We start from the raw sequence: 16,706 nt of genomic DNA, 5'->3' as shown, positions 1-16,706 counted from the left end.
TTAGAGTAGGGCCTGGACTCCAATAAATGCAGTTACATGTTAACAATCACAATCAACTTTTTAAAAGATGTGCTTTCAAGAGTCACCAAAAATTTCCCTCTCCTTTTCTATTTTTTTAAATGTTATTTGGATATGAGTAAAGAATATGGAACATTTTTCAAAATGTTTGGCCTACATATTTTTAAAAATACTTCAATGGTGCAAGAGTAGGCCTTCTTTGGTTACTAATTTTTCAGATGAGTTTGGGTTTAATGCTTTCATTAAGAACTAAAACCCTTCCAGGCAATTTCCTTAGCTTAGATGAGATTTTTTTTTAAAAAGATGTATTTATTTATTATTTGCAAGGCAGATTTTTACAGAGAGAGGAGAGACAGAAAGAGGTCTTCCACCTATTGATTCATTTCACAAATAGTTACAATGGTCAGAGATGAGCTGATCCAAAGCTGGGAGCTAGAATTTTCTTTAGAGGTCTCCCATGTGGGTACAGGGTCCCAAGGCTTTGGGCCATCCTCTGTTGGTTTCCTCGGCCACAGTCAGGGAGCTGGATGGGAAGCAGAACAGCCAGGATATGAACCAGCACCCCAGGTATGCCAGCTCTTGCAGGTGGAGGTTAGTGTCGACATCATTGTGCTGTCCCAAGTAGCATGAGATTTTTAAAGATAAATGTTCCCCTAGACACGTAACCATGGCTGAATCCCTAGGTCATTCCTGAATGGTCTTTAATCTTTCTCTTTCCTATATAGCTGGTGGCTTTAGCCGCTTCCTCATCCCAAATTTCTGTGGAGGGCACTGGAGGTACTCAATCATCATTTCTGTTCCTCGACATTCTTTTCTAGCCTTAGTTTTCTGAGGTTGCTACAATAAAATACCATAAAAGGAGCAACTTGCAAACAGCATTTATTACTTATACTTCTGCATACTTAGAGGAATTTCCTCTGTGTGTATGTGTTTCAAATAAGTACAGTCGTTTATTCAAAAATGTGGCTTTCCTTGTTTAGCATTTTCACCAGTACTGTTAGTGGGCATGTTTAAAGATCTTTAGCTTGTCATATGTCAAGGAACTCCATTTTCTTATCTGTACAATGGAGCTAAAAATGTTTCCTGGAGGGCTTTGAGAGCTTGGACACAGAATACCCTCAAAAAAGCTGATATGCTATGATAATACGGGTCTTTTATATTAGGAAAATGCTATTGACAAATGATGAATGAAGAATGGGAGCAGAAATCTGAAAATGTGCATTTTGGCCATTTTCCCCCTATTCCTTCAAAGTCTCATGAACAATAAGTTAACAGATGGGAAGCTTATTCCATTCCACATTGGAGACATAGAGGTTTTCAACAGTACCTTCCCAGAATCTCATCTTGATGTAGGTAATGAACCCAAAATGCCTTTCTTTGTCTGCCTTTCTTCTTCACATGCAGGTAGTCCCCCAAATACACAGCTGTTTCCTGAGCTGTCCACAGCTCAGAGTTTTTGGAATATTTTAATAAAAGAGCATCTGGAAAATAGATAAAATGACAATGGACTTTATGTTCAAAAGGATATTACTAACCATTAGTTAATAAAGTTGAAAAGACACAGGCCCTCAAACAGCTCATGTGAAGTCTTCAACCTCCTTGTATATTTTCTCAAATTTCTACCCACTCTATGACTATCATTAAAATGTTAGTGAAATATAATAACAAGGTAATGGCTTACAAATTCCAGGGAAAAATAGTTGTAGATTCATGAAAACCTCTTATTTGTGATAGCAAGGGATTAACACACAAGATCATTATTCTATTTGAAAGTAAAGAAAAATAAAGGATTTTAAAGCAATGTGCGCCCTCTTGGGACAAGTGATACGTGCTTTATTCTAATCTGGGCATCCCAGATAACAGAATTCAGTACCTGTGCCAGATCACACTAATAGAAATAAAAATATACTAAATTATTTGTAAAAATGGTTATTTTTTTAAACATTTATTTATATTTATTTGAAAGACACACATTTGAGAGAGAGAGAAAGAGACAGAGACACTGGAATCATTTTGTTTTACCTTCCAGAGTTAGCAGGAAGCTGGGTCGGAAGCAGAGCAGAGACCTGAATCAGACACTCTGATATGAGATGTGGGTTTCCCACCTGGTAACCTAAATGCTATACTAAACACCCACCTATTCTTACTCACTTTTATGCTGTGTTGGGTATTGTGAGTGCGATGTGGGTCTTGCTCAGGCTATCTGCCATGGGAAGTGATGTTGGGCTGTATCTTAAGGAAGAAACAGCTTCTGGAGCAAAAATTGAAGTGCTGAGGCCTGAACGTTTGTGTTTGCTGACTGCTTTCCACCCGGCCCCTTCAAATTTGTACACTGAAGTCTTAAGCCAGAGGCGATAGGATCGAGATGTGAAGCGTTTGGTTAGCAATTAGGTCATAATGGGGGTGGGAGACAGTGATGCCTTCCCGAATAGAATCAGTGTCCTTATAGACATCTTGCCCTTTCCACAATGTGAGGACTGCAAACAAAAAATTGGGTCCACTGCAGACTCATGGCACCTTGATTTTGACTCCCCAGTCTACAGAGGTGCGAAGAATAAATATTTGTCGTTTGCAAGTTGCCCCTTTTATGGTATTTTACTGTAGCAACCTCTGAGAACTAAGACTATGGGCACCAGACCAATCCATTGGCAGGCAAGAAACTGCTTAGGTGGACAGGTATAGGCATCTCTGCCACTGGAGGAATGGTGTCCAACCAGGTCAAACTCTGTTCCCCTACAATCCAAATAGAGAAAATACACAGAGCAACCAGCTGGTTGGTGGAGAGAAGACAGATGAGAAGACAGGTGATGTGGTGATTGACAAAACACGCAGAACTGCTTTTAACCCTGGATGACAGCTGCGGCTTGGTCTTCCAAGATTCTTAAACTATACATTTCTCTGGGACTCATAAGACTGAACATTCCTGTTCCAAGCTCCAAGTGATGCACTTTACAAGTCCTTCAGAGAGCCTCCCACATGGATCCCCCCTGAGATTGTACTTACTGTGTGCTCGCTGGAGTTGATTTGGCTTAAAGATTCCCGTATTCTCCAGTCTTTGAAACAACCAGTCATGCCTCACTCCTGCCAAGAGTTTCTCAAAGTCATCAGGCTGCAGGGTGCGAGCCTCAAGGATCTCTTGCCTTATGTTGCCAGGCAAAGAAATGGAACCTCCATTGGAATTCAGAAGGGACCATGAGCTTTCACCTTCAGAAGACCCGCTGGAGACTTCAGATACTTGCCGCCATGGTGCCGTGGGGGAGCTGGGCCACAGGCTGCGGGGAAGAACTCTCTTAAGTGGTCTGTCTTCCTCTGTTGTAGTGCAGTCCTCACTGAGCACTGCGAAGGGACTGTTTCCACTTTCGGAGGAACTGGGGCTCTCTGACCTCTGACCAGGTGGATGCATCCCGGTATGGGATCTGTGACAGCCTTGCCCGCCTGTGGGGTGCACTTCCGTGCTTTGAAGTAGCTGGCCCCCTTCATCCACTGTGGAGGCATCGGGATCAATACCTTCTTCCTCATTGGAGCCACTACATATTCCTGTGTCAGAATTTTGAACGAGCCTATGAGGAGCAAGAGAGCTACAGGCCATCATGGAACTGCCACCTAGAGAATTGTGCAGGAATCTCTGCATGCCCAAATGTGCTTCCTCCACACTTTCTGCTGTTTCTGCTTCTGGGTCAGCGCAGCAGGGTCCATCTCGAAAGGCAGGGCCTGTGCTTCTTAGAGTGATTGCCTTTGTCTTCTCTTTTTCTTGTGTCTCTCCAGAAGCACAGCTGGTTTCTGGAAACTCACCTACTGTTTCAAAGAGCTCTACATGGATTGAAGGATATGTGGTCATGTTCTTGAGATCATCGGAATCAGAAGACCAAGAAGTAGAACTGTATGAAGGCTTGGAGTGGGTAGAGGTCTTTCTGAGCTCACTCTTTCTGGCTTCCTGGATGTCTTCTGGGACTTGTTCTGACTGCACTGCATCAGAGGCCAGCATACAGCCTGTGTTATGAGAAGGCAAACTAGCTGAAGGCAAGGATGGGTGCTGCTTGCATTGAGGAGATCCTAAACAGTCATCCCTAGCTTCATGGAAAGAGAGAGCACAAAGCTCTGAAGATAACACATGCATAGCCCTGTCTTCCTTATCTTGCAGCCCCTCAGAGAAGGCTGTGGAACACTCAGTATCCACACAGTGCTCTTCTTTCTTAGTCTCTTTTCTGGCTGACCAGTCATCAACATTCACTTCCTCCCAGCTTGTAGAAGAAGCAGATCCTGATAACTTGTACCAAGAACCAGAGCTCTGGTTGTCGCTAAGAGATATGCTCAGAACAGCGCCCCCTCCATTGTGGCAATTGGGTGGCTCTGTCTCTGTCTCCATGTTTTGAGTCACAGAGCCTGGAAAGGCATTAGAATCAGTCCAGTTTCTTCTCGTTATCTTGTTGAGTTTCTCTAGCTCACTGTTAGCCATCTGCAAGGGGGTGCTTCCTGTGCCCTTTTGAGGGCATGGTTTATCTTGAGTTGCACTCATAGTATACATGTTTTCGGTTTCTGTTTTCAGAGCAGTGATGCAGGTTTCTGTTTGAGGGTCTTTCCGTTTATGTGGGTTATTTCTGCAAGTGCTTTCAAAGACCTCACACACAGAAGAGTGGTGTTGTGTGTAGGATTCAAGGATTTTTTGGAAATCCACTTGCCCATGCATAATGGGTTTATCCAACCTGTTTTTGAAACTTTCTGGGACGTAAGACCTTTCATCTGAAGTCGAGAAGCTTTTAACTTGAAAATGTTCCTTGACCAGGGTGATGACAGACATGATTTCCTGAGATAGGCCTTCTCTATCCTGGCTTTGGGATGAAGTACTGAAAGAGTACAGCTCCCCCACAGCTTCACTACAGAGCTTACTCGCAATACGCACTGCCTCCGTCTCCCCGTGGAGTCTTCGGTGCACTGTAATGAGCCCATAAGCAGCTTTGAGAAAATTGTGGAGTTCCTGTTTTCCAGCAACAGGCTTTTCATCCTTCTTGGTGAGAAGACCAATTTCAAAGGCCTCCTTAGCTTCACACAGGTACACATTTTTCAGTTCTGGAGGACAGTCATTAGAACCACTGTAGGACAAAAAGCAGGTGCCACGGATGTTCTGAGGAAAGTACCAAATGCAGAATCAGTTATTCAGTTGAAAACTGGAATCAGGACAAGCTTTTTATAGGAGGGAAATCACTGGAAATATTATAAGAGAACAAAAAACAGCTGTGAATGTTGTAAGGGATAACACACTGCCAAACACTGAGTCAACAACTTGAGGTCTTCGTGAATCCAGAGGTCCTGGGATACAGGTGATTGGCATGAAGGGGTGAGAAATTAGCTTGAACTTTCATCCTGCTGTAGCCTTGATGCTTCTGGGTTGAACATGATAGATTTACAGTTGCTGGTGCTCTGCATTTTATCTATCTTTACATGGGACACAGATATATCACTTTGCAAATAAGACTTTTCTACAGGCAAGCATAGAACTCATTTAGTGATAGCCAAAACAAATTCATAAGTGGTCTCCAAAACCATCGCTGTATCTAAATGATCTGGTTAATATAGCAGTCCTTTGTGTTTCTTGGGGAACTGGTTCCAGGCTACCCTTTAAATACCAAACTCCATAAATGCCCATAGGTATTTGAATGCATGCCATGCACAACCTCATGTATACTTGGAATATTTTCAAGCTCACTTATAATGTCAACCTCTCAGATATTTGACGTTATAACTACATAGTTGCAACACCGTACTGCTGTAGGAATAATGGTGAAAGTCTATAGATGTTTAGCTGCATTTTTCCCCAAATATTTTGATTCACAGTTGATTGATTTCATGAATTCAGGACCTAAGAGTGTGGAAGATCAACTGCATTTCAAAATCTCATATATCTAGGTATCAATCCCCAACAGTTGCATTTAGTGGGTCTAGGTGGTGTCTGGGAATACATATTCTGCCAAAGACTCCTTGGGACATTCTGATGTGCCATCAGTTGGGGGAACTATTGTTTGAGATCAGAGACAGCATGCTGTGCTCGGGACAGATAAGCTTAGCCACTAGACGGGACACAAAAGCCATTCTAAGGTTAGACTTTCACTCCCCTTACTGGCATCAAAAGCTTCCTTTTGCAAGAGGTATCCTTCCCTCCTTACCATTGCTGTGAGCACGAACAGGGGTGTATAGGCACTGAAAACAGCTGCCAGCTTGCAGGCTTCTGCAGCTGACAGCAAACGGTGGTCAAACTCCTTGAGCAGATCCTGTGGGAAAAGAAGAGGCAAACAGATAACAATTATTCTTCCTTTAGCCGACCAGGCTTTGAAATTCCTTTGCTTTTCTCTCAACATTTTGAGGGGCGCCTTGCCCCTTCTTACCATCCATTAAGACCAACCAGTACCAAGGAAAAATGAATGCATCTAAAGATCTCAGGGCATCAAGTAGCCTTGTTCCAGCACCCACACACCCTCCATCCACCAACCGTGGCCCAAAGGGGCGAAGCAAGTGCTAAAGTGTATAATATCTACTGGGACAGAATAAAATTCAAATCAGCTTCTTTGAAAGTTGGTAGCAATTCTTTTTCAGAAGAACTCAGCCAGATTAATCAATCGCTTTTACACTGTTCTTGGCTAAAAGCCCTTTAATTGATGTCCTCACAGGAATTAGGATTTATGTATTCATTCCAGAAATACATAGTGAATACCTCCATATTCCAGACACTGTTACAGATGTGAGGACACAACAGAGAGTAACCTAGCTATGAAATTATTTTCTGCAGGGGCGGAGGGACAAGTCAACACATAGAATGCAGGAAAACACATAATACTTGAGACAGTAATAAATGTTCCATAGAAAAATAAGGTGGAGAAACAGCCAGGTCCAGGGAGGGAAGGATGTTTGAAGTTTTAAACATCATTGGGATCAACATCAATAAACAAGGTCCATTACCCTCTTTCTTCTTTGGAATGACAGAAGAGCAACAACATACAGGTCAGCTTGCTAGTAGTGAGTGAGAGTTGAATGTGGTTACTATGGCCAGTTTGGATGTTTGACAAAACTGGTTAGAGATCACAATAGCAAAAATCTCCAACCCAGTGCCATGTGGGGAGCAGTTCAATGTCTGCTCCAATGATCCAGGTCTATCAGAGACCTGTTTGTTCTCCCAATTCTCTTTCTTACTTGTTGGCCATCTGCAAAGATTACTTCATTTTTCTGGGTCTCAGGTTATTTTTCTCTGAAATGGGAATGATACGCTTTGCTATACTTACCTCATGGAGTTTCGTGTTGGTGGGCATACTTCATGAATTTTAAAGTGACATACAAACATCATCAGCATTATTGCTGAAGTTAAGTCTGGAACGTGACTGATGGTGACTGAAGTTATAAAATAATCGTAGGGATGAGCAGAGTTCACAAGCTGAGTCTTGTGCTGATTTGAAAGGAAATAAATGGGTCTTGGGATCCCTTTGATATCCATTCATTCCAGGAAATATCTGAATACTCGCTGTGTGTTTGACACTGTCCCAGGTGCTGGGATAATGAGGTAAAACAGGACACCACAGATGTCAACCCCAGAATCTCAGGCACGCACAAGGGAGATGTAGCTCCATGACTAACCACAGCCAGGAAGGATATGGATGGCTGTTTTCCAGGTGACATCCCCCAACCCTGAACCATTTATTTATTTTGAGAAATAATAATTACCAAGTTAATTTGTGGGTTGTTTCTAAACTTTTCATAATCTTTCTTGCTCATGGAAACAAAGATGTCTGCCAGTATGCCTAGCGATGTGGCAATGCCCTGTAAAGAAAACACAGACAAGCCACAGATGGGTAGTTTAGGTTGATCCCAGCTCTCCTCTCATGTCCCACAAGCATTGCTTAGCCCTGCATATGAGTCACTGACCTATTGTTATCAAGACACTAGAGATATATTTTCTTAAAAATTATTTTTATTTCTTTGAAAGGCAGACAGAGAGGAGAGAGAGAGAGAGAGAGAGAGAGAGAGAGAGAGAGAGAGAGAGAGAGAGAGAGAGAGAATCCCCAGTTCAACTCCCAAAATGCCCGTATGGCTGGGGCTGCACCAGGCTGAAGCCAAGAGCTTGGAACTTTATCCAGGTCTGCTACATGACTGACAGGACTCAAATACTGGAGCTCTTACCTGCTGCCTTCCAGAGTGCACTTATACAGGAAGCTGGATCAGAAGCAAAATGAGGACTTGAACCATCCCATTCCCATATAAAATTCTAATGTCCTAAGAGCTATCTTAACAGTTGTTCCACAGGGTCCTCCTCGTGGAGATACTAATAGACCATGTTCCACAGGCTTGGTTAGAGCATTGCTTCTGAGTCATATGGATCCCATGTGAATAGAGAGCTTTCCTAGTTGGGTTTCCCTGTGCTCTGCCTGAGCCATTGGTCTGTGGGAGTGTTCTCACATCACATTCTAACCACGTTGTGGAAGCATCATAGGCAGCAAGTCTGCTGACACAGCTCAGCAAACGCACTAACCTGATGCTTCAGAGAAGGACAAAAATACTCCCCAGAATTACAGAGTGGAAGTGGTAAAGAGGAAGCAAATGGTGCTTCCGACTTCTTGAATAAATATGCAACTTAAACAATTAGTTGAAGTCTTGGCCCACTCAACTCAAGGAAAATGATTTTATATTAAGCAACCTGGTCATCTCAATGTTGCTATGGAATCAATATTTCATTAAGACTGATTTAAGGACCAGTAGAAGCAAATATACAAACACATAGTTAGGAAGCCAATGGAAGCTCTAAACCTCTGCGAGGAGTCTATCTGCACATAAACAGAGCATGCAGAAGACCACGTGCTTCTGGCCATAGGCCCATGCAGAACAAATAAAATCAGCACAGATGAATGCATGATAAGCATGTGCCATCAGGAGCTAGCAGCCAGCCAAAGACAAACACAGGGAAGGAGAGAAACAAGTGCTAAGCCACCTTCTTATCTAGCTGAGGAAGAGTCATGTATCCTATGATGGAGGCCCATATTAATTCTGCTGCTTCATACCACATCCCTGAAAAAAAAAACAAAAGATATGAGGAGAGCAGGGTAGAAACTGCTATTATCTGTTTCCATGTTAAAAAATATCCTTGAAAAATAATAAAGAATAAAAATCCATTTATCCCACTGGGAAACTGTAGGAACGGATTAGGCTGACAAAGTCATCTTTTTCAATTTGTTTAATACAGATTTTTTTATTTCACTGGAAAAAGGAATAATTATGCATAATTCTACTTTAACTGAATATATATTACATAAATATAGCTACTTCTGCTGTTTCCAATGATTTCCTGCTAAATTTTTCAAACCCTTTAGTGTACATTTAATAAATAATTCAGCTCTGTAACTTTGCTTAAAAATGTCATAAATATGTTAAAGAATGAATAAGTGAGGTGCTATGACGGGTTTAGAGACAGATATCACCATACCACATGGGATCCTGCTGAACTAGTCAGAAGCTGGACATAATATCAATAACTCTATTGTGACTAGCCACAACATACAATGGTAGATTTCTCTAACAATACCCAGTAGAAAAAATATTTTGTTTTATTAATATTTATAACACTCCTAGGATATTAAATGCCATTTCTTTTTGATGAGGAAAATAAGAAAAGTGGGGATCAATAACATTTAGCCAGCCATGGTAAGAAAATTCCACAGTAAAATCTCACAACCCGACTTTGTAAGTAAACCTTGAAGAAAGTGATGTCCCATGCAGGTACCTAGCTTTTGCAGAATTTGCCCTCTGATTTGAATACAGACTGACTGCACCAGGATCTTGTCACTTTCGCTCTTGTACTGCCAGGTACCTAAAATAAAAGGAATTGCCTTGATTTAGGAGGGAAATAGCCTGCTAATGCAAAACTATTTCCATAAATGCCTTCATGAGCATACATGATACGTTTTTGAGATATTGTCTCATCTCTGTGCGTAGGAGAAGGGAGGCTGATACCATGGCCTAGCAGACAAAGCCTCCATCTTCAGTGCCAGCATCCTATGTGGATGCTGGTTTGTGTCCCTGCATGTGACCTGAGCAATTAACACTAGCAGAGAATAACCCACATCCTTGGGTCCTTGCACCCACCTCTTTTAAAAACTGCCTTATCCAAGGCCAACCAAGTTTCATGTTTCCACACTTATATCTACTAGATGACACCCTCTCTAATTAATATAATTTATTTTTGTTCTAAGTTAGAGAAGGAAGAGACACAGAGATGGGAGCTGCTGGACCGGAGCCACTTCATTCCATCAGTGCTAGTTTCAGTTAGTTCTGGAAATAGCTGATGTAGAGTAATTCTCAGATCATGAAGCTGTTGTGAACTAATGCTTCAGTCGGGAAAAGGATAAAGGCCACTGTGAAGTATGAAAGCACATACCTGTTGCTCCATTGTTGCTTATTAGACTGCTCAGGATATACTCTGCTTTTAAGAGTTTTCCTGGAAAGAAACAACCAAATGCCATAAAAATTAGCTGTGAATGTGACCAAGTACTGCAAGTTGCTCATGCTTCAACATTCATGTACTGGAACAAGGAATGTCTTTTCTCTGGAAAACATTCTTTTTAAACTTAAACATCAATTACTATACCATAAAGAAAGCTGAAGAAGAAAGACAAAGTTTTCAGAAGTTGGCAAGATGGGAAGTTGTACAGTATCTGAGATTGTACTTAAATTTGTAAATGTACACATACATAAATATATATTTACGTACATCTACGTATGAATGAATGAGTCATATTTTCACATACAGTAGCAAAGCAAAGATCAGTTTCAGGGCACTGGCAGGAAAATGTAGCCTTAGGAACAAGATCAATTCAAAGGTGAGGCTACAAAACTCTGTTAAGAGCTCAGACCTTCCTGAACAGGAAAAAGAATCTCTGAAACCCTTCAGTGTGCTGTTCTATGGCACTCTGATTTGTGGAGCTTGAAGTGAAACTCAGAGATAACTGTATGTATTGTCTAATTTAGTATGCCAAAAGGCTATCAAGTAATCATAGGGGTTTATATTATCTCGGTCTAAGAAGACCAAAGATTGTTCAAACTTAAAAGAGACTGTGGGAATCCAACTTCCAATAGGCAGTAAACAGGCTGAGATATTTTGCTAAGAAATGTCTACTAGCAAAAGAGAGAATGACTCAGAGAACATGTCCAAGAGTTTGAGAGAACCAGTCCAACAGAGAAGAAATGAGGAACATTCCCAGGCCACAGAGAAGGAAGACTTGGGACAAATGCCTGGCAGCATTTTTTGGTTGATATGCATGTAATGACTCCTTAGAACAGAGGTGCCTAGTGACGTGAGCTTCACGTTGCATGCTGGTTATGCTGGAGGGTGGAAGAACTGTGTTTTAGTTCATGAATTTTTGTATGGCAGAAGCAACATCTGAGAAAACTTAAGCCTTGAACTTTGCAATCTCAGAAGTGTTGCATCTGTAGAGTGCACTGATGCAGGTGCAGTCACCCCTGGTTTTGAAACATAAAACCTGCACTTTTCTTGGATGGTTTTTGCTTAGGATTAAAGTAACCAAAATTGAAATGTGCATGGTCATCATAGAAGGCAATGTGCAGGGGACTGTGTGGCATGAGTGAAGAAGTTATGGTGAGTAGCATGAGACAACATGAAAATGGTTGATGTGGACCATGGGGAAGAGAGTTATAGGACAGATGGCTTCACAATGGCAATGAATGCCTTTGGCGGCATGATCCTTGAAGAATCATGAGTGACTTTGAAAACCAGAAAGGAAAGAAGGGAAGTGTTCATGAATCCTTGTTTCTTCAGGTCCCACATCTGTGGACGGGAGAGAGGCTACATGACTCTTGTGGCTCTGGCTGGGACCTCAGTGCACCTGCCTCCCTGAAAAGACACGCGTTCTGGAAAACTGGCAATTGTCTCTCTCACTGAGGAATTAGAGATGTGTAGTGGGCTAATGTTTGTTAAGGACAGTGGTGGCTTAGCTCAGCTCAGAGAAATCCTGTCCATATGAAGCACTGGATGAAGCCTGCAAGCACAGAATTGAGTGTTCCTTTGTTAACAGCAATGGATATCCTAAGTAGAAGGCCCTTGTGGAGGCAGTTATAACCGTGTGGCTGACCCATCACTATTGCTATTGACACAGGCCATGAGTCCTTCCAGTTTGGTAGATCAGGTACTAATTATGATCCAAGTCCAGTGGCAAAGATCCAAACGGAAGTATTGTGCTGCTTGGTGACAAAAGAACATATTCAAATAACAAGTAACAGCTGGGGTGCAGAATTAGCCTCAAATGGTTGCATGAAAAAGGCCAAAGACAATCACAACACAGCTGCCACAACAGCTATGTACCACACTATGTGAGCTGAAGGATGACAGTGGTAGAAGACTGGGAGCAGCAAGTCTTGTTATAGTGCTGAACAAACCCTTATTATAGAAGATGATACCTGAGTCACTAAAGGTCCAAGATGTGATTTTCACTTCTTTAATATTGCTACAAGGGTAAAATGCAACCACTGCTTTACTATGGTAAAGAGGTTTTTGATGCAGAAGATACATTGCTTAATTCTAAGACTTCTAAGCTTTCCTTTTTAAAAGCATTTATTCTATTTATTTGAAACATGAGTATCAGAGAAAGGGAAAGACAGAGAGAAAGGAGATCTTTCGTCTACTTGGTTACTTCCCAAACGGTCACAGTGGCTGGTGCTGGGCAAGACCAAAGCCAGGGATGGACCCCTTCCAGGTCTCCCTTGAGGGTGGCATGGGCCAAAGTAATTGGACCATCTTTTATTACTTTCCCAAGAGCACTTGCAGGGACCTGGGTTGGAAACAGAGAAGCTAAAACTTGAATTGGCACTTGGATATAAGATGCCAGCATTGTAGGCAGTGGTTTAACTTACTATGCCACAGCATCAGCCCTAAATTTTCATTTCTAGAAAGGATACCCAAAAGCTTTGTTTGTCTTTTAAAGTGAATTTGAATTCGATAAAAGAAAAAAACTTACATGTAGATACTGTTTTTACTTTATTTCACAGGCAAACAGGCCCTACAGAAACCAAGTAGTATGATTCAGGCATAGTGTTTTCACTCTTGAGTGATGCTTTGCTGGGTATAAAATTGCAGATTGTTGTTATTTCTTTTAAATTTCTTCTAGATTCTATTGTTTCCTGGATTATATTATTACTAATCAACTGCTTTGTGTAAGTCTAAGAATACTTTCTCTGTGAATAATGCCTTTTCTGATTCCTTAAAAATTGATTCAATAGGTTACCTTCTGTAAAAAAAATTATTTATTTTCATTTTATATTAAAGGCAAAGAGACAGATATGCAGAAAGAGATCTTCCATTTGTTAGTTTATTCTCCCTATGACTGTATTAGCTGGGATTGAAGTTGGGACAGGTGAAAACTAGGATCTTGGAACTCAATCTTGGAACTCAATATGGGTAGCAGGGATCCAGGTATCTGAGCCACCATCTGCTGTATTTCAGGGTGTACCTTAACACCAGGCTAAAGTCACAAGTGGGGCAGGGACTCAAACCCAGGTACTTCGAAATGAGATACAGGCTCCAAACACAGTCTCAAATGTTAGACTAAATAACCACTCCCTGTAGTGTTTTTTAAACTTTGTATTTTAATTCTTTTTCAACATGAATTAAAACAAAAGTTTGTCCGGCTGGGAGTTAGAGAGAGGCAGAGTGAGAGTGAAAGTAAACGTTCCAATTATTTATTCCTCAGTTGCCCAAAATGGCTGTGGCTGAGATGTAGCTGAAACTGTGAACTGAGAACTCAATCTATGTCTCAAAATGTGCCCCGTAGACTCAAATTCTTCATGACAATGGTAATATCCCGTCTGGGCATGCCAGCCCTGGCCATGCTGTCTCCCAAGCCCAGATCCCCCAATCCTGTTCAGCTGGCATTCCATCTGATACCACCAGAAACAACATTAGTTGTTTTCACTCAGGTTTTAAACATTACAAATGCTATCAGAGTCATCTGAGAGAAGACAGCTTTCCCAAGTTCAAGTTTGTCCCCACAATTACTCCTGAAAAGTAAATAATAAGGCGAGGGCACAACTGATGCCCAGCTGTGAGAACTTGGAAGTTGTCTTTTGAACTTGTCTTTTGAAACATAAACCTGCACAAACCCATTTCTCACAGGCTGTTTTATCTCTGTACTTTTCTGCATTCAACAACTGTCCGATTTAGCGCAGTGAGCACACTCCTTTGCAAAGGAAATGAAGAAGGGAGATCTTATTCACTTAAAGCCCAGAATTATTCACATAACAGCAAGAGCTAAAGCCAATCAGTAAGCGTGTGTCAGTTCTGCTTCCGGAAGAGGGGGCTTGCCTACTCTTCTCACTCTTCAGTCTTTCACTGTTGGAACTGGGGCAAGCAGGGGACACTTTCCTAAATGCAGTGGTTACTGGCCATGGAAATAATTCAAGAATTCCATGGGTGCGGCCTTTACTGTACTACATCACACCCTCCTTCTCACCTCCAGTCCTCTCCACGCCACATCTTAAGCTCGAATGTCAGCCTCATTTTTCATTTCACTCAAAGTGACAAGAAAAAAGGGGGGAAAAGATACTTTAAGACCTAATCAGGTACTGTACCGGTGCTCTGAATGATGGAAAAAAAAAAAACCCTCAAATTACTGCAGTGGGTCTGTCAGCTCCATTGTGTTCTTAGTCAAGTGGCCCTTAGAAAGGAGACAGGAGAGCGAAGAGAAAATAGCAGAATTCTAATCTGCTTTTTAAAGGCTCTTGGTCCCAAGTATAGCAATTCAGATACCCCTGTTTGAAAGCAGCAGGACAGATTTGTTAGAAGACAAAAGCTCCAATTAGTATTTTCCACACCCTTTCACAATTTTCTCTCTTGCTTTTGGCTCTGAAACTCTTTATGCCAGGGCCTTTGTGCTGGCAAAGAGGCGGGTGCAAGGGCACGACGACGGGGCGGGGGCGGGGAGCCCGGGCGCGGCGAGCTGGCACGCGGGCGCGCTGCCCTGCCGCCTGCCCGCCAGGGTCAAGTAGAGCCGAGTGCGCGCGCAGGCGGCCCTGAGGGATCCTACCTGAGTTGAGAGAGATTCGGGCTTGGCGAATAACCACCTGAGGGGCGATGGGCGTGGCGGGCTGCAGCCGGTGGAGACCTTTGGCGACCTGCAGGAGTTTCTCGGAGACATCCAGCCCGTACAGGAAACGGTCAGCCAAGAACACGATGGCCGAGGCGGTTGCACAGTCCCGGGCCAGGATGGACGCACGCAGGGACTCCTGCACAAAACAAAAGGCAGATCGCACGTGAGCCGGACAAGCAGAAACCGCTCCCAACCAACCTATAGCTAGCAGGAGCAATGTGCGTTATTAGGTGACTGAGCGGAAAGAACGAAACATTTTAGAAAAAGCCCAGCTTAGTGTGGATGAAATTATGTTTCCTTTCTACTGTTCTCATTCTATTTGCAAAAGTGTTCAAGCGTTCAGTGCGCACTCCCTGTTGTTCTAAGGTTAAACACAATTAGGGTAAAATTAAAAGCACTCCATAGTCTCCCCAATCCTTGTCCTTATTGCTCCCCTTCTTTCCCCTAAACTAATTCCCATTATTCTTGAGAAAGGTTTGGTCCTTCCTTATACAACTTCTTCTATCCTTTTATCTGTATGGAGGGCCTTCAAAAACTTCATAGAAAATGCATATGATGGAAAACTTAGGCATGACCTTCAAGATACGTGCTTACACCACAATAACCCTCGTTTATTTCCCTTTGTGTAAGGAGCCCTACGCTCAGATTCTGATTGCTTGGCTTGCTTCGCCTCCTCTTTGCTTTCCCGCTCTCCCTCCTGGTCGCCTTCCCCTGGTAACTGAGATCACACTGTGTGTCCTGGGCTGATGCTGCCCTCTTTCACTCTTGAGTACAGGTGGGAGAACTCTCTCCTCACTGCATATCACCTGCTTCATTCGTTGCCTACATTTTAATGAGGATGAAACACAGGATTTTAGGAAACATTTTAAATGTGACTGTATTATGAAGTCTAGTTGATGAATAAAACAAGAGCAGGTGGAAAATGGAAGTCTAACACCAAGAGTGAGATAAGGATGAAAATATGAGAAATTTTTATGGCATGAATCATTAGCTTTTAGTCTGTTAGAGTCTGGTTCTAAACAGACAATGGCTTTACCACTCACACAACTAGGAGTGTGAGTTTATCCCCCAGTAGTGTTTTCTTCATAGGTTGGACTAAATCAAGTAAATATTTTCTGGACATATTGACTCAAAGATGAAGTCTAGAAAGTATTGTGAGTGTTGTCCATTTTCTCACTACCACCACACCACTACATGAAGAAGTACTTTCTTCACCTAAGTGCTAAATCTCTAAGTCCTGGGCAAAATGATGCCAGATGCTTTATATGCATTCATTCAGTCTTTCATTCCTCCCACTATCCCAAGAGGCATGTTTCACCACTGCCTGCAGACAGGAAACCTGTGATGCAGAAACATTACGTAACATGCGCAAGAGCACGTGAGCTGGGACTGAGAGCAAGGGTTCAGGTGCCTGATCCTCCTCCAGACCCCTGGTTGCACTGACTCGGGATGAGGACGGGGGGAGGGGGCGGTTGGGATCAGTGCTCTGACACTCACAGTTAGACTAGCTGCCACCGTGTATGCAGTGCTGCTGCAGTTACTGACCTAAACATGGTT

At 42.4% G+C, this 16,706-nt stretch overlaps 1 protein-coding gene across 2 annotated transcripts in view; it reads right to left on the bottom strand.

Annotated features, from left to right (window-relative positions):
* Positions 1 to 16,706, bottom strand: part of ALPK1 (alpha kinase 1) — a 110,794-nt gene that overhangs the window by 5,514 nt on the left and 88,574 nt on the right. For both annotated transcript variants that reach the window (XM_058666938.1, XM_058666940.1), the window contains exons 4-11: positions 15,087 to 15,285; positions 10,430 to 10,489; positions 9,776 to 9,862; positions 8,987 to 9,063; positions 7,726 to 7,821; positions 6,180 to 6,284; positions 3,022 to 5,140; positions 1,346 to 1,499 (exon numbers count right to left, since the gene is read on the bottom strand). In XM_058666938.1, the coding sequence (XP_058522921.1) occupies positions 1,346 to 1,499; positions 3,022 to 5,140; positions 6,180 to 6,284; positions 7,726 to 7,821; positions 8,987 to 9,063; positions 9,776 to 9,862; positions 10,430 to 10,489; positions 15,087 to 15,285 (2,897 nt within the window). The remainder of the gene's footprint in view (positions 1 to 1,345; positions 1,500 to 3,021; positions 5,141 to 6,179; positions 6,285 to 7,725; positions 7,822 to 8,986; positions 9,064 to 9,775; positions 9,863 to 10,429; positions 10,490 to 15,086; positions 15,286 to 16,706) is intronic.

The sequence above is a fragment of the Ochotona princeps genome, chromosome 7, assembly GCF_030435755.1.
Source record: "Ochotona princeps isolate mOchPri1 chromosome 7, mOchPri1.hap1, whole genome shotgun sequence".
Taxonomy (NCBI): Eukaryota; Metazoa; Chordata; class Mammalia; order Lagomorpha; family Ochotonidae; genus Ochotona; species Ochotona princeps.
This window is presented reverse-complemented; position numbering and strand designations above follow the sequence as displayed.